General features: G+C 37.9%; 1 protein-coding gene across 2 annotated transcripts in view; it reads right to left on the minus strand.

The window, feature by feature from the left end:
* The window catches only part of ttyh3 (tweety family member 3), an 86,151-nt gene that overhangs the window by 19,704 nt on the left and 42,716 nt on the right, over nt 1-23,731 (minus strand). For both annotated transcript variants that reach the window (XM_012970081.3, NM_001126777.1), the window contains 5 exon segments: nt 14,919-15,030; nt 14,246-14,466; nt 8,731-8,826; nt 3,849-3,921; nt 3,052-3,127 (listed from right to left, as the gene is read on the minus strand). In XM_012970081.3, the coding sequence (XP_012825535.1) occupies nt 3,052-3,127; nt 3,849-3,921; nt 8,731-8,826; nt 14,246-14,466; nt 14,919-15,030 (578 nt within the window).

Raw genomic sequence — 23,731 nt, forward strand, 5'->3', positions numbered from 1 at the left:
GGATAAAGTAGGATGAAGGTCTCTGACAGAATTGCAATCCCTTCAGGCAAATCAATTACTGGACCAGGAAGAATTAACTGCTCTCACATAAGAATTAGTTGTCAGGCCAAGGTCTTCGGTAAATAATGCCTTGTCATAATATCTACTGATGGTTTAAATAGGATTTCTATCCAGTCGATAGGCTGGGGATGCTAAGCAGCACATGATTTCCCTCTCAAGCCCTGATCAGTAAAGCCTATAAAGTGTTGCTTGGGACAGATTACAAAGTCTTTGAAAGTCGTCAAGGCTGTCACATTGTAAAAGTAATTAATAACTGCCTCTTGTTAACAGAAGAATACATTTAAAAGTGACACTGTTCTCAAATAAAGAAATAAAATGGAGAAAAAGCTGCATAAATGTAATTTTTTTTTTTGCTAATAAATTATTGAGGTGCAAATTTTAACTTTTAAGGCTTGTTTGAAGGAGGCATACTCCTTTGGTACAAAAATAACTTTCAGTAAGAAGATGTATTACATACACTGTGCACTGGTGCAACATTTCAGATGTCAGCTGTGGTCATCGTGGTTCACAAAAGAGAAATTAAATTCAAGCAAAGGAAAAATTATTTGCGTAAATTTATATATTTATTACATTCCCACCCCTAAGGGCAGCCATCTTCAAAGTTATTACTTTATAAAACAGAGCAGTGTTGGTATGGTTTCAGGTTTTGAATTAGTGCCATAGTCACCTTTATGATACTGCTCAAAAACATCAATCAAAACTAGCAATGGAATGGATTCCTGCAGCAAGATTAATGAACCCATTCACATTACTGCATTATGCTTATAAATGCCATGCATTTGTAGGGATCTAGAAACGGATAACACCAACAAGTGGTACTGAGATAATCTATATTGATGCTGTCCCACATTTTCCATGCCATGAGCCAATTGTACACTAGTTCACATGTTTACAGGCCAGATTATAAGTATATAAAACAACACCATACCAAGGGGTCTGTGGAGCTCTTGGCCAGGCAAAAGGACATAAACCCCTCTTTAAGGACCACATGCAGCTCTTGCGCCTCCAAATTAGATATGGGACCTCTTATCCAGAATGCTCAGGATCTGGGGTTTTCCAGATAAGGGGGTCTTTTCGCAATTTGGATCACCATACCTTGAGTCTACTAAAATACAGGTATGGGATCCCTTATCCGGAAACCCGTTAACCAGAAAGTTCTGAATTACGGAAAGGCCATCTCCTATAGACTTTTTAATTTTAATTTTATGAAATGATTTCCTTTTCCTCTGTAATTTTAAAACAGTATGTTGTACTTGATCCCAACTAAGATATAATTAATCCTTATTGTTTTGCCTCCAATAAGGATTAATTTTATCTTAGTTGGGATCAAGTACAAGGTTCTGTTTTAGTATTACAGAGAGAAATTTGAATTATTTGAATTAAAATCGAGTCTGCGGGAGATGGCCTTCCTGTACTTCAGAAACCTTCTTAATAATGGGTTTCCAGATAAAAGATCCCATACCTGTATATTCTACAAGCAGTTTTATATGTTAACTGCAATATAACTCAAAATATGCGTGCAGACACTATAAATGCAGATGCCCCTTAACAAATCAACAAAACTTTTCATTTAGTTCAAATAAAGCCCCCAATTCTATAATCTAATTCCCAATGACTATTCTTTTTTTCCTGTTCGTATATTACAGTGTAGTGCTTTGATGACATAGAACTAAATGTTCTTAGCAGGACAGTTGCTTTGTAGTTCCAGATTATATAATTACAGGTTTTTCCCTTAGGGGTACCTTTTATATTTGACCCGGGTCCTCCTTTTAGCAAATTCTGGACCCTTTCATTTAACCTTCAATCCCCAGGCAGTCGGCCATTTACTTGCCATAATCCGTATATATCATGCACTGCAGGGCCCTTGTTACAGAAATAGTTTTACAAAGATGATGAGGGAAGGTTGAACACTATCCGTTATCTCCTTAGCCCCTAATGGAAGTATCCACTTAACCCACACAAACTTGGGACCTAATTTGTATTAATGTACACTGGGTAGCAGATGTGCAAGGGGGTTGTAGAATTAAATGGCCAGCACTAATTCTGTAATACTGCCGTGGTCCTTAAAATGTGCTGTATCACCCGTTTATTCCTCCCCGGTCACTTTCCTGTCATGTAGAGAGAGCTATAACACAATAAAAGCTCTGTCACCACTGGCAGGACACTCTAATTCCTCTATAGTTTATTTAATTTTAGTAAGTACTAACACATGGCAGGGACCATTTCATTTTTCCTACATCAGCAAGAACACGGGCAACTATATCCCAGAGCTTGTTTGCGATGCAGCTGCCAAATATTTAAATAACTTTAGAAATTATTGCAGAAAAAATTTAACATAGGTTAAAGAAACACTCTCATCAAATACATGCTTTTATTTGTGCCTCAAAAAGAGAGTTAGTTTTTGCACTTCTTTTCATTTCCGTATCAGCCATTACACCATACACTGGCAAATAGGGCAGACTGCAAATAACACTTTCCAGTATGCCCAATCTAAAAAACAATCAATATCCCAAACACATGGATATCAGTGGGGATTAGAAGGCTGCCATATACATACTGAAAATCATATCAAATGATATCATTGATAAGAAATCTTGTGTAAAGCTGGCCATACATTTAAAGATCCAAGCAAAACTTTCCCTGATATGCCCACCCATCAGAGGGCCCCATACACAAGCCAATAAGCTGGACCAAATCTACACCTCTAGCCAGAGCACCTTTATAAAAGCAAGTACATACTACATGGATATTATTACATATTGACCTTTTGACAGTTACACAGAGAGAAGATTAAAAAAAAAAGGAAACCTATTAACTGTTTGCAGACTAATTGTCTCTCTTCAACAGAAATCTTTCTGATGGCAAGGCAGATGAGTGGATTGTAGATATTCAATTGCCCTTGTCACCAACAGCCTCTAAACACACATTCCTTTTGTTAAACGTACACATAGATCTAACCATGATTTTTAATTACAAATTAACAATATTTACCTGCACTTAGCAGAGATTTCTCTTCTACCATTTTGGAAACAAATGTGTCAGGATTCACACAGAAGTCACTGGAGCCCTTGAGGACAACAAAGTGTTAGAAACACTTTACAGATTAATAAAGGTCAAAACATGGTGATAATCTTCTTATCTGTTAATACACTGCACTGCAGGCAGGAAAATATATATACATATGTATATAAAGCTATTTATTTATTATGCACTGATGCAATTCAGTAATGGCTCCCAAACTATCTATGACACTAGTTAAAATTAAACTAACTGAGGTGAGGCTGGGCTTCCAGGTGTATCTATGAAAGTAAGCAGGCATTCCCCCCCCAAATCTTACCCTCACACACCTTCTGATTTGGCCCCTAGCTACTGCTCTATCCTCCTAGTCTGACAATTCCCAGTGTTTAGGGACCACTGATCTACTGAAACCTGTACGTTCATTTTACTGCTAAGCACAGGTTATATTACTTTACATTTCCATCACACAAACAGAAAATATGAGGCCAAAGCTTAATCCGAGAGGTGGCTGACATACAGTTTGATTCACCTGAGACTCTGCATAGACAAACTGAATTTACCAGTATACCAATTCCATATGAAGTAATATCTATGAAGGCCCATTAGAGCGGCAAAAAAATATAGCATTGGTCTGCTACCACAAGATAATACAAAGCAATGCTAGCTGCTTTAAAAGTCAGCTGATACAAGCCTGGATAGAAGCTTTACTGATACATTGCATAATAACAGAATTTGGGAGAATCCCTCTCAAATATAAAATGGCTACTTACCACAGCAACTGCAAGCTCCAGGCCCATAGATGCCCAGCTTATAATTAGAGCCAGCACACCAAGGAAACACACACTGTACAAAATAAAAACAAAGGTTGTAAGATAAGGCACCAGTAAGTTTGCTTCCTCCCTGCTATTTTCACAAGGCAGCACATAAAAGATGAGATGCTCTAGATCACATATATGGTATTTCTGAAGACCATAGCAAGCAATTTAAACAAACGTGATCATATCTTTTTTTTCTTCTTAAAATATTGTCCCACAAGGCTTCTCAGCATTTATGGTGGTGCATCAGAGCCTCCGTGGGAGAAGCACAAGGAGCAGCAACAGGAGGACCTCCATTTAGAATTCCCACGTGAGCCAGTGGGGTCTGCCTGCTAGTGTTTTGTGTGCTCTACAAACTGTGCTTCAATAATATAAGCAGCAGTGGCAGGCAGAGAATGTAGTTTTGACCATGATGCCAGTAGAATAGGAAGTGGCATCCAGTTGTTTGATGCATTTTAATCACTATAGTTCTCTGAATAAGAAACACTTTCATCAAAAGGACTTCCTGAGGCTGAAGGCACACTGGAAGTTTTATATGCCAGTAGAAAAAAGGCCCTGGATGCCTTAGGTTTTACAACTTATTTGATTCTTAGACATTTTAAATGTCAAAATACTTTTCAGTATACAGGTACAGGTTTTTTAATCATTTACTTTTTATAAGTAAATGATTAAAAAACCATCATGGCATCATGGTTTGCATTCTGTCTTATGCCTAAGAATTTGCAGCCATCCGAATTCTATTATCCATTGCCAAAAAAAAGTCTCAGTGGTGCTTCTCAATTAAAATGATTTAAACATAAAAAAAACTATAGGTGGCCATCGACAGGCAGATTTTAGCTGCCGATTCAGGTCCTTCAAACTGATTCGGCAGCATATCTGCCCGTGTATGTGTGCCCCCAATGGGCCTACCTGACCGATATCTGGACTAGGTTTGATTTTTCTGTCAGATTTTTTATGTAACATAAGGGCAACTTCAGCCTATCTCCTGTACTTCATGCATTATTCTCTGACAATCTTCTGCAGTTGAACAAAAAGCTCATGTGCAAACTAGTATGTGCTGGATAATAACCGGTGGTAAAAAAAATCTCCCCACAGGCTCCTGATGACATTGACCATATGTGAATGCAATAGGGGCCATAAGCTCCCATGGTGCAGGGACTGACGTGAATGATGAACAATCGCTGTAAATTCCTATGAAATATGTCGGTGCTACACAAAGAGTAATAAATAAATTACAACTAATCAGTATCATGGCATGTGGATTTTCAATCAATGAATGTGACCGTGCCCTGTGGAGAAAGTAATTTGGCGGTCTACCTCCATGTACAGTCCAGCCTGGGGTGTAATTGCATAAACCAAATTGATATGGAAGCCACTGAGAGAAAGCCACAGAAGCACTATTAAGCTGCTAAAAAAAAGTGCTTTCATTACACAACAAGGCTCTTCAAACCACTTTTGCAGCAGCTAGAACTGCTTCTGTGGCTTTCTCCCAGTGGTTTCCATTGCAATTTGGCATGTGGATTTTATAGGTGTTCTGATTTAAAAGTATTGGGTGGCAACCCAAGGAAGTGTGATGTTTTGACAGAACATGCAATCCAGATTAATAAAGGATGAAACCGTAAAGTCAGAGGCAGAATATTAATTTATTATATATGAAACAACACTCTCTGGCTCAGCTTGATATGTTTTCAGAGTTTAGAAAGAGAGAAGGCAAATCAGACTAAACAGATTCGCTGTGCGGCTTCTGAAGTCAGGTGCTTTTGGGATCGATTAACAGATTTTGCTGAGGTCAGGAAAGCCCAGTTGTATTTATACACCAAAACAGACTTTCTATAAATATCTTGTAACTTTTTATTACTTCTTATCTTCCTATTCAGTCCCTCTCCAATTAATATACCTTTTTTTCTTGTTCAAACAAACCCCAAAGACCCTAGCAACCAAAGAGTTGCTGAAATACTTAACTGGAGAGCTGCTAAACAAGAAGTTAAATAACTAAATATCCATAAAAAATATAAAAATTATGAACAATTGCAAATAGCCTCATAATAGCAATATCTATATCATATTAAAAGTTACTTTAAAAGGTGAACAGCCCAAACACCAGAAATACCTTGTGCGAGTCTGTTATTTAACATTGTGCCACCTTTTATTGCAATAATTAGGATAGTGTTCAGTTTTTAGTTAAAATGGTTCAACTGAAAAGAAAAAAGAAACCAGATTCCAGGTATTATGCAGCAAAGACATTAGGATGCTGTGGGGGAAAGTGAATACGGTGAGTATGTATGAATCTGAATAAGAGTGGATAATTAGGAGGCATTTATTGTGGTGTGAATGCTACATTGTGACTCATCCTTTTATAACCTGCGAGCAGAGAACGTAAGCAACAAGGATGAAACAAAAGAGTGAAGGTTCTTCAAAGCACTGGTATGTAGTTGGTGAATTAATAACGAGGATTATAGACTTTCAAGAGCTTTGAGCTCAAAGCCAAATGAAAACTCAAAAGCATCAGGGTGAAGGGACTGCAGGGAAATCCTTTTGTAGGAAAATGGCAGATTGAGAAATAAACAGGAAAAAGGAAAGCCTTGCTGTAACTCCCCTGGAACCAGAATGAAGACGAAATGGGTCACTGGCCTGGCTAAATATTTCATCAACTTAGAAACACATACAGTATAGGTAGGGGATCTGTTATGTGGAAACCCATTATCCAGAAAGCTCAGAATTACAGAAAGGTTATCTTCCATTGACTCCATTATTAGTAAATAATTCTAATTTTTAAAAATGTAACGGTAACACCAAAAATATAAATGATTTAAAGTCATTAATATATACCGTATTTTTCGCCGTAGAAGATGCACTTTTTCTTCCCCAAAACTTGGGGGGGGAAAGTTTGTGCATCTTATACGGCGAATGCTCCTTCCTCAATGTGCCGCGGCTCTCTGCCGCATACACGCTTTTATAAGGTTGCGCCCGTGCGTACTGACGTCACACGCACAGGGCGCAACCTTATAAAAGCACAGAAGCCGCTGGGAGCCACGGCACAGAGAGGAAGACATCAGAGGAGCCGGAGGCCGCTGGGGGGAAATGGAAGGTGCTTGGGGGCCCGGGGGGAAGCTGAAGTATGCTTGGAGGCCCTGGAGGACGCTGAAGGATACTTGGGGGGGGGGGCCCTGGGGGAAGCTGAAGGATACTTGGGGGGGCGCCTGGGGGTAGCTGAAGGATACTTGGGGGGGCGCCTGGGGGAAGCTGAAGGATACTTGGGGGGCGCCTGGGGGAAGCTGAAGGATGCTTGGGGGGGCCCTGGGGGAAGCCTCATTATGTGCGAGCCCAGAGACAATTAACTTTATACAGTTGATATAAAATATTTTACTACAGTATTTGCTTCAGAATCTTTTTTTTCTAGATTTTCCTCCTTTAAAATTGGGTGCGTCTTATATTCCGGAGCGTCTTATAGGGCGAAAAATACGGTAATGTAGTGTTGTATATTTGCTTCATAAACACTACTTCCCATACCTGTAGCATATACGATAGTTCTGGATTTATGTAAACTGTTCACTTTTCCCCTCTAACCCAATACATACAGAATCCCCATTACACAACCTCCTTTTATTTCTAATTTAAAACTATAAATACACAAAAAGCTACCTTTTATTATAGAAAGAAAGGTTGGACTGAAGGAGCTTTCCACCTGCTTTGATTAACCATGGTGAGAGCATCAGATTTATGGATGCTGTGATAGATTTTCCACTTGCAATTCTTTAGAGTTGGCCTTGAAAACACCTTTAAATAATATATTTAACCCTGCTATCTCTTATTTCTTAGGACACCTTTACAATTGGCAAATTGAAGTGGCAGGGTCATAGGCTGAAGGCTTTTAGTGTTGTACTGTACTTAGCCATTGTTATGCCCCCTGTTAATGTACTAAATGATACATTTCTGGCCAGCATGACCAGAGAAAAGAGAAGTCTTAGAGAAAGCCGACATGTACCCACGTTTCTGCCAAGGGTCATTGGATATCTTGTACTTATCACATATTGCCCCAATTTAGCAAGTAAAATATATTTTTTTTATTATATAATTTTTTTATATATAGGTGTGGATTCCGTTACACAGAAACCTGTTATCAAGAAAACTCAGAACTACAGAAAGGTCATCTCCATAGCCTCCATTTTTAAAAATGATTTCCCTTCTCTATAGTAATGAAACAATACCTTGTACTTGATCTCAACTAAGATATAATTAATCCTTACTAGATGCAAAACAATCCTATTCAGTTTCATTAATATTAAAAAGCACTTTCTGATATCTAAACTGTTCTACTGGGTGGTAAGTATCTTGCTTGATATTCTATGTCCTTTTGTATTGTACTAATTAAAATTGCAAGTAAAAATCAATTATAACTGTAAAAAGCATACCATCTTTGTGTGTTCATTTATAGTAAGGATTTGCAGAGTGCAATTTTGATATTCATTTTTAAGTGTTCACCTCACAATAGGGAGGTTGATAATTACTCTTGCACCCTATTTAGATAGTACGCTAAGATTTTAGTATAGTTGAGACACTGCACTGGGAGTGCCCTCCTATTAATGTTGTTTGTTCCAAGCATTCTGGATATACTTTTATATACTGCAGGCAGCTACATGGTCATGTTTCCAAAAAACACACACACCGTATATATTGCTGTTTACATATTCATTTTCCCACAAATCTTATTGTTTTTAAATAATTCAAGATATCAGCAATGTCAGTGTAAGCTCAGAGTTTTGAATTCCATAAGTACCAACGATTACATTTAAAACGGATATTATGAGAATTATACAATGATGTACAAGTTACTTACCCAATCAGGGTACCCTTTGAGTTACGGATCAGTCCAAATAGCACCAGCAAACAAATGACGACATGAAACAGAAGCAGACCCAGGTACCCCAGCCACCTACAGATAGACAAGACACAGATTTTTATTTTTTTAAATTTCCTTACACAGTCTATAACAAAGAATTAATACCTTTAAGAAAAAAAAATGCAACTCGCATATTTTTTGAAACTTCAATGAAATTGGCTAAGCCACTCTGTACTGGCAGATACAGTGCTAAAAGTTCATTAGCAGTCTAAAAATGCAAAAGGTGGGGATCAGCCAGAATAGGCTCGCATTCACCAAAATCCAGCCCATGTGGGGAGTGACAGGGGGTTACTGTTCATGCCTGTTAATACAAGCAGGGTGGTAGTGGGCCATACTGGTGTTTTCTGGCATTTTAATTCCACAGCACACATATAATGTGCAAATGAATGTCCATGTGTCCTGTCCATTTTAACTTCCCTGTCTATGAATGTCAAACCTGGAATGTTGTAAGGAAGTAGTCATTGGATAAAGAAGGCCAGAGCTAAGCCCATCACACACGTTAAAGGAGAAGGAAAGGTAAAAACTAAGTAAGCTTTATCAGAAAGCTCTATGTAAATACAGCCATAAGGACTCACAGTAATGCTGCACTGAGTCCTCTATCAAAAGAAACACAGGATTTCTTGTTTTTTTTTTTTTAGAAACATGATGTTCCAGTGTCTGACTTCCAGAAACAGCCTTAATTCCCAGGGCCGAGCAGTTCTCTCCTCTCTCCTGCTCCCCCCTCCCACCAGAATGCTAAGAACGCCCTTCCCTCCCTTAGGAATGTGTGATCTCAGCTAAAAGGGCTAGAGACTGCAGGAAGGAAACTACTTAAAATGGTAGCAGCTATCTTAAGCAAAGGGAGAAAGCTTCTAAAAGTTCTATACTTGGGTATGGTAATGGTTTCTGCAGAATAAATATATTGTTCTATGTGGCACTAATGTGGCAAATCTATTGGCAGTAAAATGCCAAAATGACTTTCCTTTTCCTTTAATGTGATCTGCAGCATGTTTTTTCCCCATGGGTGCAAAACTAATGGCGTCCTGACCAATACAATTATGCTTGATCCAAAGTTATTAACAGGGAGGGAGGCTAGAAATATAGAAAGTTCATTTTTTTTTTTTTTTTTTTTTTTTTTTTATTTGGCAACCCAAATGACATTCTGCATTTTAGATTTGTGAACATTTTTACTGTGAGAAAAATGCAGCATGAAAAAATCCATGTGCATGTTTGCATGATGCGACGCAATGCATTTTGCATGAAAATAAGATCACAGAAAAAGAAAAACACCCATTAACTTCAATGAAAGGAAAAAAAGCCAGAAAACATGCCCATGCATTTCACGAATTTTTCCAGTGAGATTTGCTCATCACGGCCCTACACATGTGCTCCTGCCATGTGATGGATTTTTTATATCCAAGGTATGATGATGAGCTGATCTGAGTATCTGCATGGGCCTGTACCCAGGGGCGCTGTGAATGCACATGTAATTGCCTATGTTGCCATGGGATGGAAAGCATATCAAATCTACCACACAGCAAATGTAGCGTATGTATGAGCACTAAGGGCACACACTCAGGTAGCTGATCTGCTCTCCCTTCAGCGAATCCTGCTGCATTTTAATGTACTTTTATGGAAGGAGAAACCATAGAAAAAAAAAGTGGCAATATTTCACTAAATACATTGAAGTCAATGTTTTTTTTTCTCAGGCCAAATGCAAAAGCAATGGCTGTTTTGTCAATGGCAAATGCATTAAAATCAATGCGCTATTTTTTTTTTTTTTTTTTTTTGCATTTTCTACACCATGTTTTGTTCATGCGCAAAAAAAGTTATGTGGAGATAGATGTATAGAACTTAAAAAATATCTATAAATTCAAATACTTAGCTTGCAGCTTGACATGGTATTTGTTTGTTCTCTGCTGTTGCTAAATTTCCCAGATTAATATTATACATACAGTACCAAAACTGCCCTACATGTACAACAAATACATAACATATAAATAGGAACCCTACATTTTACCTGATATCTACAAATGGTCAGTTTGCAACTTATTCTTGGGTTTGTTTCATTTGCAACGTGCTACGGCCACATCAGGCTGATTCTTGGCTTGTGGATAAATACAGGCTGAGAATCAGCCCCTACACTCCAATCAGCCTACTACAGTTGTGCACACATTCGAAACCTGTGTCCACATTTTTAAAAACGGTATGTTTAGGAAAAAATACAAAACCTTGTGTTTTTGTACAAAAATTCTTAGAGGGAATATTGGCAGAAGGGCAGTCTCAATCTGCCTCCTCAGGGTACAAAATAGCCTATATTGCCTAGGCATACCTTATATACATATATACATATACATATATATTTGTTTTTTAATGTTAACACTGTTCTTCAAATCAAATGCATTGTTGCCTTTGCACAAGCTTAGAGCCATTACATAATTCGTAGTCACCCATAAATGAGATTACGTTAAGTTCCATGAATAATAGAATACAACAGTCAGCTTTGCTGGGATAATTCCTTGTTAACATTTTACAAATGTCACACACTAATTAGGCAAGCACAACACTGCAATATATATACTGCCCATTTACTTAAGGTCTCCAGGTCAATGGCTGCAGATCAATTCTGTGCCTTTTCAATGGAGCAACCTGATGCTTAAATGATTAAGTACAGCAATAAAAGCAATTCCAAACAGCCGCACAGACATAGTTTCATTCTGAATGTAGACTAGAGGCAGATTTATCAAAATGTGCGTTTAGAGCTTAATAGATAAAAACTCACCCTATCCTATTAATTCCTATGGGATTTTTAGAAGCATATTTATCAATGGGATCACCATTTGGTAAATACAACTCTAAAGATCCCACAGTTATGAATAGGATGTGGGTAAGTTTTTATCTATTAAGCTCTAAACGCACATAAATCTACTACATACAGTTTGTTCAATTCAGTAGAATGTAAAAATGACAAGCAAATATGCATAGGATATGCATAGCTCTTATTTCTTTTCTGTTAAATAAACAGGTATGGTGTCTGCATATTTGAAGTTATTCATATAAAGGAAATCATTGACATGGTATATAGTAGAATAATAAAACAGAATAAAGGTCCCAAGTTGTTAAAACATATCTAAAACATAATGTGCATAATTTTGAACCATCATAATACTAGTGGACCTGCCCCCATGATAATTGCATAAGAATTCACTGGTGCGCATTTCTGAGCAATAAACGTAAGTCTGAGGCGGCCCATGGTGATTCCCACTGATAACAATGGGAAGCAACCTGTCACGAACCACATTTGTTTATCACTGCTATAAGTACCAATGATTGAAATGCCTAATGTGCAACAAGCCTAACCGGATTAATCAGCAAGGTGCTGTAACTGCAATAGGAACTGATATATCTGCAGCTGGCTGGTGTATCTATGGGGCCCTCCTATTGGCCTGGCTGATTGATATCTGGCAAAAATCAACAAGGACACATTGAAGCGGTCCTCTCCTTATGTGAGAAGTCGCCTGGGGGCTTGATGTGACATAGAATGTTGATTGTTTATGGTTAGGAAAATATTCACTCCTTTGGAGAGTATATGCACAGCTTGACACACAGCTGATATCCCAGAATAGGAGCATATCAGCCTAAACTAGAGCCCTCTGATTGTGGTTGGACTTTTTAGAGCAGATAAAACAGGAGGGTGTATCTTTTCTACAATTCGTGGATTAAGGTTCCTTAAAGCCCCCCACTGATTACAACGCACAAATGCTGGGTGCTTGGATGCTGGGAATATCACTTCTGAGATTTTAAAGAACAGCAAAAAAACTGAAAAACTATCCAACTCACTAGAAATGAACAGTTCATTTACACATCACTATAATATAAAGAACACAAGAACAGGCCAAAAAAGCAAGTGCATATTTAAAGAACAGGAGAAAACTCATTCATTATTCCCCTAATCTGTGGGACCTTTACTTCATTAAACAAACCTGGTCGAATAATGAACCAGAATCTGACTAACATGGAAGACTACAATATGGCCATATTTAAAAACAAAACTGTGATAATGAGAATTAAAAATACATCTACAGCCTTGATTTTAGGTGTAAGTTGGCCATGCACAGCCAGATCTGCTCATTAGGTGACAGCAGGGCCTAACTTGGCTACCCACATTCTGGGCAAAGTTGGGAAGATCTAATCATTGTCCCTAGGGACAACAATCAGATCATCTATTGGGGCATATGGAGACCAATCTGACAAGGACCACATCATAATGCTGATGCGTGACTCATCTGATGTGATTTTCAACCCTGACAGATAACATTGGGGCTGGACCACTAGTGAGCACCATACAAGGACATATGCACTTCTGGCTTGGTTTGAAGGGGCTCAGTCGGCAGCGTAAATCTGCCCATGTATTTATTATCTATGTACATATTATTAGGAAATCTATAGGAAGCAAATAGGTCCTTACCCCAAATCTCATTCTAATTGACCTTCAGTCTATTGGCAGCCTACCCAGACCTCTTCCTAACAGACATTGTCTGGTTCCTCCCTGAAGGGGGCAGTACAACAGTTTAGAACAATTGCTATGAATGCTGCACGTCCTTAACTTTTCTCAAAAAAGGTCCTAAAAAGGCAACTGGCTCTGCTTGGTGATGCTTTGTACTAAAGCTGGCATTTCTTGGGATGGCATTACTAGGTTCTCTGACCTCTACTCATTACATTGTGTACAATAAAACTAAAGAGTAGTGTTGTCATTTATAACAGTTTTTTTAAAAAGAAACCTCCATATTGCTTTCTTGCAGAACACAAAATGAACTGCCAAATTTAAAAGCAGAGTTTGATAAATCTAGGTAGGCATTCTAAGTGTTCATTACACAGTCTTCCATGGCACAGTGAATATCAGCAGCCACAATATGGCTGCTTCCAATCACATGAACATAGTTAAGTAAATAAGGATTAACCTACACCAATACGATCAACTAAACCCTTATAGAAAACTGTATATGTAAACCCTACTTATTAATGAGAAATTTCCCCTTAAAAAAAATAATATTTTGGGCATTACAAGGAGATCAACTATACCCTTAATAAAATAAAAACCCAAATAAAATTATAGAGAAGTACACACTAAGCATGAACAGAAGTAACAACACTGTCCCAAATATACTCATGAATACGCATATATTACTTGGCAACTTAGTATGAAGTGTTTTTTTCCCTACATTACCTTTCACATAACATTGATAACAGTATTGTGTTTAATGAAAGTCTGGCAGCAATCAGTCTGATTCCAGCATTATTTGATGTAATATACTTTAATTGACCAATCTGCAATTTGATATTAGTTGCCACAGAAGGCACAAATTGTTAAAAGAAACTTCACTAGAAAATCAACTTTGCTCTGGGATACTCACACCCTAGGCAATGGCAGCATCATTTAGGAGAACCTGTGTTCTAGAAAGGACCTTCTCACCTGTACCAGTCATACAGATCCACCTGTGTGGCCAATTCATCCAGAGACAGATCAGGATTCTTCCAGAAGGGGATTTCTGAGGTTTGCTGAACCAGGGTGTACAGAAGGCTCTGAAGTCTCTGGACAATGTGGAGGTAATCTGTCTGTTTTGTAAACATGACTTCCAGGTTTTGCAGGCATGGCTCCACTGTTTGGTTGAGAGATGTCGTTGTATCAGACACCTGTGGGTAATGACGTGTATTTTTATTGGACCAGTGAATACGAAGCATCACAAGAACTACCTATATATGGTATAGCTGTAGGATAGCTGTGTTTTTGGCTATATTTGTCCCTTGCCTGGTTATCTTGCATACACCACAGGATATATATAATACATTGCCTCCTTTTTTGAGGGTGACTGAATATCAGATGCAATGACAACTAAAAAGGGATATTTATGTTTGGGCCTCTGTAGTGTACAATTACTATTCGGTCCCAGACTTTAACTACAATCACATGCTAATTTGCTCCTGTAAGATTTGTATGCTATATATTCTGGCTGTTTTTATTTCTAAGGGAAAGCTATTAAATAGAGTATAAGTTGTTTTGGTAGCAATAAAATTGCATATAGCAGTGAAGACTCATTCACTCTTATCATGGTGGTAATTTTTGTTTTACATTTTTTGCCACTTACCCGATCCTGGATTCCTGCCATAGTGCGGTTCACATGTCTTATTGAATATGTCACTCGATGGATGCCATCGCTGGTCTCCCCATTGCCATAGAAACCTACAGCAATTCCAGCACTGTAAAAGCGAGAAAAAAAAAGGAAGATTCTTTTTAAAAAGTGTCCCCAAAAATAGAATAGCAGTCTTTCTAACCTGCATGACAGGACAGGAATGCAGCCAGTGCCACAGAAGAAAAGGACAAATTGAAGATTATAATATGGTGCAGCATGGTCTGGGGCTGTGGGCAAACAGTGTGCTACATTTACAAGAAAGATTCTTTTTTGTGACATGAACTATCAGAGGCCTCAAAATATATATACATTGACATGGTTAGGCAGAGTGACGATGGAATGGATATGGCAAGCGGAAATTGGGTGCAGGTAGGTAGAACCCTCTCTCTGAGCCTGGTACACTAGAGAAGAGCCACATACCAACATCTGCCTGTCTGCTGCATACCTGCAGTACAAACAGGTACGATATCTGCATTTTATTTTTTCCTTCATTCCTGACAGAAGTCATAAAAGGAGGGTACGTGTCCCTAAACATGGATGTCAGATAAGTGGCGGCATAGACTAGATAGATAGAGTAAGGCCTCCTGCAGTTGATAGGTTAAAATGGCACCTATGCCACTTTACAAACAATAAATATTACAAAACTGAGGAAGAAAGTGGGTAGCTGAACTACAGCTTGGCTTCACAGGTTGCACGGTTACTGCACTCTATATGCCACAGCTGTGAAGAAAAATATCCTACACCACAGAAGTGGTGGTCAAGCACCAAAGAGTAAGGCAAGTAACAATGATATTTTATTAAAAGGCACAATATGCTAGAAGAGCCGGTATTATATTCAGGGTATCATCAGACCATTAGGTTTGATAGGTGCAATCTTTACAATATATTATATATATATATACACAGGTATGTGACTCATTATCCAGAATGCTCGGGAACCTGGGGTTTTTTCGTAATTCAGATCTCCTACCTTAAGTTCACTAAAAAAATTATTTCAACTGTAATCAAACCCACTAGGATTGTTTTGGCTCCAATAAGGATTAATTATCTTAGATGGGATCAAGTACAAGGTAGCGTTTTAATATTAGAAAGAAAAAGGAAATCATTTTTAAAAATGTGAATTATTTGATTAAAATGTAGTCTATGGGAGATGACCATTCCGTAATTTGGAAGACAGACAAGGGCATCCCTGCTTGTCAAACTGAATCACAGCCAGCAGCCACTGCTCAAGGGGAACTCTCTGTCCCTGACACTCTGGAGAGCGACTCTAGGCACAAGTGTCAGATATAATGGTGATGCTTAGGAAGAATAAACTCTTACAAAGCAAAGGATCAAATTCTATAATTAGTTTAGAGACATCAATATAAAACTAAAACATTTTTGCAATTTGGCGCTATATAAATAAATGATGACGAAAATACAAAATATTTTAGAGGCCCTTTACTATGTTATTCCCTCTGAAATATACCTCAGGTACTGACAGAGGGTCAGAATATCTGATGATATTTAATTCATGTCTACCATCTGTAATATTCCAGTTCTTTCTTTAAAACTGCCATAATGCATTCATTTCTTTCTTATATGAATAGTCTTCTCTCTTATATATGCTTTTCTTTAATTGCATATAAGGTGACGCCATGGGAATAAGTTTGTGGATACAAAGAGATGGTGTGCACAGTAGTGCAAATAAAGCTTTCCAGCAATAACACATTTATTGTACCCCAGTGTGCAGTTTTTGCTTGTCATTGACTGTGTCACTATGATGTCCTTCATTAAAATTATGGCACACTTCATTAGTGTATGTAAAGAGGCCAATCAGCCATGTGCATGCTACTTAATAAAGCAATATGGTTTGCTACAGAAATGTAAATGCAAGGTGTGTGCCAACAGGCGAAACCAAAGTTTTCAGTAGGATTTCTGCCTGCCACAACCCAAGGCTTTTTTAAACCTCCCAACAGATAACTAGCCAGAAATTGGTTGGGTAGGCTGTCTATTTGCCAACATCCATGGGCCAATATGCTACAGACCTGGCCTGAAGCTGCCAAATTGGCATGCCATTGTATGGCCACAATATAAATTTGGTATAGCATGTGGAATGTCAATAACTGTAAATGAAGAAAGGGACTGTTTTATACACTGGTTATGATAGAAGCTTCTGTAAATATACAAATGCACCAGACCTGTTCTGCTGTATCTATTATGTGTATGTCCATTATAGATAATAAATCTGCCAGTTTGAAAAGGAGACAATGGAAATCTTAAATCCAAGAGATAACATGATTGGAAAATGCATCTGTAAATGGCCAGAGGTGCTTTGCTCTAAAATTAAATTCTACTGGAAAGTATCCTTAATCTTCCTACAAAGGATTAAAATATAGAAAAACTTTAGATACGCAAGCCTCTTAATGATATTGAAATGCATTACACATATTTTACATACAGAAGCTCCTGGAATAGCTTATCGTGAACACAGAAAAGGGAGATGTGCAATGGACAAAAAAAGGAGTCATCAGAGCAACGTCTGGCCTACTACGGTATATAGGAAAAAATCTGCTTAATGCTATGCACTTCCTGGGAAGGCGAAACAGCTCTTTTGCTGGTAAGCCCTGGTAACCATCTTGTGTCTATATCAGCAAAAGAATAAGAGTAATGTATGCACACATCATAAGCAAACCATGAAAACAGAGATAAGAGCAAGTTAATTAAAGAGCAAGATGATCAGGCCTGTTCTTCTAAAAATTAACCAAGCAGTAGTGACATACAGTAACTAGAGCTAAATGGTCCCTAGACATATCTAGCAAGCCACCAATATCTCATATCTATCTAGCCTTATCATCACAAGAAACTAATACTGCACACACAAATCATTGGCCAATCAACCGAGAGACTAAACTAAAGTACAAGTTAATTTAGCTATGCTCTTCAAACAACAGACATTGTGGCAGTGGTGTTACTGGGTATTATGGGCCCCATAACAATCTATTTTGCTACCTCCCATTCTCCAGATTAATTTATCTGCTTGAGATACACATAAGAACATACATCAGGAACTATATACTCCTAGACCAGACAATATCCACATTTTTGTCTGCAATTAGAGGGGCTGTCCACATTCACAAAACATACTGTTTCAAATAGTACATCACAAATAATGATGTTTTTTAGTGGGTTTCTAATGTTTATTTTATTACTGGTTTTTAAATAAAGCATAAAGCTAGCTGTTCCACTTCTCGCTAGTGCCCAGGCCATAATAGAAGTACAGTAGCACTTAGCCCTTTTTATCGCCCTGGTGGGTGGGAAACCAAAAGTTGCAAAGGACCTGCAGTTTATGTTTCCCTGTGTGAAGGCAAAGCTTTGATTGTCTATCCACATCATATTGTGTTTGTGGGGCTGTGGAGGATCTATAGCAGGGTCAGGCAAAGGTAAAAGGGTCCTTTTTACCCAACAGAAAACCATATTTTTCTTCAAGTTTTCATGAAGTTGGTTTGAAAAAACCACTTTATGTCCTCTTTAAAATGATTACTTTCCTTTTCTCTGTTCTTACGTCTCCCAATGGAACCTCTGTACAGCAGTCACTAACCTTGCAAGAAACCAAGAAACCAGAACTACCGAAAGTAATTTTAAAATTAAATTTTGGAAAAAGAGTAAAGAACAAACAAAGAAGAACTGGAAACAAATAACTGAAGGGGTTTCGTTTCAGTGGTCCTTTAAAAAAAAAAAAAAAGTATCCCCACATTTCCCCTTCTCTTAAAACCGAGGTGTCACTGTGAATTTCAGCAAAGCATTAGCGTTACACATACATATAAGCTTCTGCTTATATAAAAGAAGTACAAGTAATACTCATAAGCTTCATCCAGACTGAAGTTTCTTCTACATAAAGTCTAGGTGCCATCTCTGAGACAATAGATTGGGGTTAGCATAAATTATGAATTATTCTTTTTAAGAAATTCCTTATATATCAAAACAATAGAGAGAGGCCTGTGTTTGAGTTCTGAGCCACAGATTAAGAACCCTGAAAGCACCCAAGAGTTCCCAAGAAGAGTTCAGCTTCTAAGAGCTGATCAAGGAATCACGAGCTAACAGAAATATCTACTTCCCATAAAGATCATGCTTGCATGTTTGGTCAGTAATAATGATTTCCTCACCAATTTTAGCTAAAGAACTGTCCCTGTGGTTTCGAAATGTAAGTGGCATCATTTCAAATGTAGGAACTTGCTGCAGTCAAGTAGCTGCACTGGGATGCCTGACACTGTTCTTCTTCCAAAAATGATGTTTAACGTCATATTTAATTTATAATGTTGATGAACGTAACTGGTCATTTGTTACTTTATTTGACCAACACGCAGACTAAAACGGAAGTATCTACCTTTATACAGTATAACGATGTTGAACAAGTTTAAACAACAAGGAAACCTTTAAAACCGACAGCGGCGAACTTTAAAGGGATACTGTCATGATTTGTATGGTACACTTTTTATTTCCAAATGACACTGTTTGCATAGCAAATAATTCACATTGTTGAACCAACAATTTTTTATTTTATTTTTACTTGTAATATAGGTGTATAGGCAGCAGTCTCAGTGCATTGTGCCCGAGTTTCAGAAGGAGCCAGCCCTACACATTAGAACTGCTTTCATGTAACCTATTGTTTCCCCTACTCCCATGTAAATGGAGGATTCGCAAGCCGGACTTGGATTTCTTACTATTGAGTGCTATTCTGATACCTACTGGGAGCTGCTATCTTACTATCTTCCCATTTGTCTTTACCAGTTAAAATCATAAAAAATATTAACTTTTACAGGACCTTCTGGATGAGGGACAGTTTTAATGCCGGCTAGTATAAGCATCTTTCAAGCCCTTTTTCAGCAGGAAGTTGATATATGTTAAGTACACTGATAACTACTATTTCATCCCTAAGAATAACTGGTGCAACGTTTATGGCACATTACAGTGGTAAGAAACAAAGCACTCTATCTACTAAGGCCTAGCAATATACATAGTCCTGAGATCATCAATAAGAACAACCTTTTGCTTATACAGTATACAGATATAAGAACACAGTACACTGAATACTCAATGTACAGCAGGATCTGGTCGCAGCTGATACACTTTCGGATCACACAATGCTGACACAGCTTGACCCTAAACAAATGCAAAATACGCACAGTTCCGTATGAACAGCAGTGTTGCCTATCGTCCATATGGATCTGCTGACTACTGCACAATCATTCTATAAAGTCCTAGCAGACATGAACTCATTTTCCACAATAGCACAAAGGTACCAATATATGTTCTGTCTATCAGAAATGATAAAGTAGGAATCCTTCCTGCTTCCAAAAACAGCTAGAGATGGCTCTGTAAAGTAAAAGTGATAACACTGCATACTAATGATGTTGTTTTTTTAATCAGACTGCTATATTTTCATCATTTCATCATATGCTTCAAGTGAGCAAATTATTGCTACTAACAAGGAGCACAGATACTAGGAATTTGATACTTGCACAAATGTCCGTAGCTGTATCAAAATGTTCACCTTTCATATACAGGATGTTTAAATGTTGGTAATTAAATTTGTTTTATTTGCACCAAATACAGAAGCATCCGGTAGCTCACATAGAGGAGAAGGCAGCTTAGCACAAAAGTACCTGGCAGTACCCAATGACGTCATTGGAATTTGTTCGGTGATGACTAGACTGGAGGTTCTCCTGATGAACACATAAGACTGGTTTTTATGCCTAGAGAACCCAGTCATAGGTTTCCTCAAACCTATGACTACTATACATTGATCATATGGCAATAATGTTGTGTACCATTGAGCTTGCCCAACAACGGTCTAGATCAGGTAACCAGGAGATAATGCTAAGACTTGTAAACCAGCATCAACCTGGCAGCCAAGTATATCCATCCCTCCTTTAGGGCTCTGGCACACGGGGAGATTTGTCGCCCGCAACAAATTTCCCTGTTCGCCAGCGACTTACATTTTCGCCGGTGGGATGGCAGTTCGGGGAGATTAGTCGCCCGTGACAAGGGAGATTTGTCACGGGCAACTAATCTCCCTATGTGCCAGAGCCCTTAAAGTAGTTTTGCAACCAGAGCTATGATGATGTCTGGGAATACACCCAGCAGTTTCCTCTTCAGAGACAATGTGTGTAAGATAATACATAATAAAATACAAACAGATAAAGTCGGTCAAAAAGATAGCTTAACACTGCACCATTTTTCCACAGGAAATTTTGCATCACATGACAGTTGCACTTGAAAGGGGGTCATTATGTACCAGGGCTGTGGAGTCGGAGGCAATTTTGGGTACCTGGAGTCGGAGTCGGCAAAAAATGAACCGACTCCAACTCCTACTAAATTTAAATGGGAATAAAAAAAAATAAAGCAAGTTTAAATGTGCCAATTCACAAACAGTCATAATGAATTACTTCTCTGCTATAAGAATAAAGCCCAATGCACACAGTGCATAAACGAACACGTTGAGTGACCATGAAGCATGCTTTTTATTGACTGTATGAATGTATAAAATACATTAGCATAATAAACATAGGGTGATAGATCCCCTTTAAATCTGAAAGGAATAATTAAGCAAATATACCATTTAAGCCACTCTGACTTTTATTCAGATAACTAAACTTTTCTTTGACAGAAGCTTTCATCCATTTTACTGGTTCACCAAAAAGTATATTGATAACCAAAACTGTCTGTTTGTCACAAGGCAACTTATCAAAAGCATCATTTATAACTACTACAAAACAGATACAGTGGAATCCTCGGCATCCAGATTTAGATTCTTAACACCAGTGAGATCATATTAAATTACAGAAGTACATAACGAAAAGGCTTTTAAATGCCTTTGAAGAATAGCAGGTGAAGTGCTAATTAATGTAGCTGCTTAATTACTGGCTTACACCTCTGTATCCGAGGTCCCATTCTATTCTGAGAGCAGGAAAACGTGTGGGTTTGTACCTTTAGGCTAATGCGTTTGCTCTGCTGGTGTATTTCACCACCTCTTTCTCATTACTCCTCACCTTTGGGATTCAATCCTTGAATTCCTCTGAAGAAAATGTTTTTGGGGCACTGGTATAAAATGAGTCTCAATCACTGTAATATGACATTTATAATTATTACCCTTCTATTTGTGACCGTTACTTACAACTTAGACTGGAAGCTCTGTTGGGCAAGGACCTTCTTCTGGTGACTCTTAATACAATGATTCTTGTATGTAAGTGTATATGTTTATTTTTATTATTTTCTCTTTTTTTTTTTTTATTTGCTCCCTATCAGTTCTGTTAATATACTGTCTGAATTTGGTAACAAGAACTCACACCGTAGAAGAGGGGCTAAAAATAAACAGGGGCATTGCATGGGAGGTTATTAAGGACGGCTCCTGAAAAACATCATACTATGCTGAATGCATAAGAAAAAAAAGCCACAAACAAAGGATCAAATATTCAACTTTGTATATAAGATAACATTGAGAATTATAGCTGTATCAGTGCTGACATATGCACATCTAATAAGCAGTTGCACACGTTTAGGGGCACATACATCAAAGAACGAATTCAAATCACAAAATGGGAAAAATTCAGATTAAATCCGATAATTTCTGATGATCTGAAATGTCACAAAAATGCTTACAAAAAAATTGTAATAGTCATGATAATATCGTAATGGCGTTCCGAAAGACACAAAATTTTCGTATCCGAACAATTGTAAACGGCGGGAAAACCTTTCTGACTTTGATCCTTCTATGCATGTTTTTGGAAGCCTCCCACAGGACTCAATGGCACTCTGCAGCTCCAACCTGGCCCAAGGGAAGTCATGATAACGAAGCTTTAATAAATCCAAAACTTTTGTACTCATTGTGACAAATACAATTTTGTCGCAGAAATTGTTGCAAAGTACGAAAAAGTATCGCAAATTAACGAAAAAGTCATAAAAAATACGCACAGTTCGAAAACTTAGAAAAAATACTATTTTTTTTGTATTCGGACTCTGATTCGGTACTTTGATAAATGTGCCCCTTAGGGTGCTAACTAATCGCCCCATGTGTCTTTGCCCTTAGCCATTGAGACTACAGCCCCCAGCATCCTCAGACAACTGAAAGCAACAAGCATTAAGATTATTGCTGAAACAATATATTTTACATATAGGCCAGACCTTATGAGAAGAGCCTTCTTTCCTTTTGTATGCATGTTAATAGCAATTGTTATAGACTGCGGTAGTCTTGATGTGTCTTAACTGTAAAAACACCACACACGTACCCTTTACTATGTATAGTGCTGTGGGAGATCAAATTAAATGAAAAACTCAAAAGTACACATTGCACAGAGGTGTATTTCCTTCAAGTCATTTAAGCAGATCCAACTCCTATCAAGTTGCCTCTAGCAAGAGCAAAACAAATAGACTACAGAGAAAAAAGGTATCTACATTTCATATGGCAACAAAATGACTTGCTTTGTAACAACATGGGTCTTAGTTTGTTTCTTAGATTCTAGTGAATTCATTCCAACAAGACCTTCTAGAGCCACTCTACTGACAGGAGGCTGTTGACAGGGTTGTACATTACTGTTCAGATAATAAACATATGGTTTCACTTTAGCTTTGACCCTCTCAGAAACGCATAATCAACTTTTTAATTTAGATTATAATGTTCTTCTACATGAAATTGTAGAACATTTAGAGATGATACTCCAAATGCTCTTTTTCAACAAGCATGGTAAAGAATGTATCACTTTCAGTGATAAAGGCAAAAATTTGTGCAG

This window comes from Xenopus tropicalis, chromosome 9 (assembly GCF_000004195.4).
Source record: "Xenopus tropicalis strain Nigerian chromosome 9, UCB_Xtro_10.0, whole genome shotgun sequence".
Lineage (NCBI taxonomy): Eukaryota > Metazoa > Chordata > Amphibia > Anura > Pipidae > Xenopus > Xenopus tropicalis.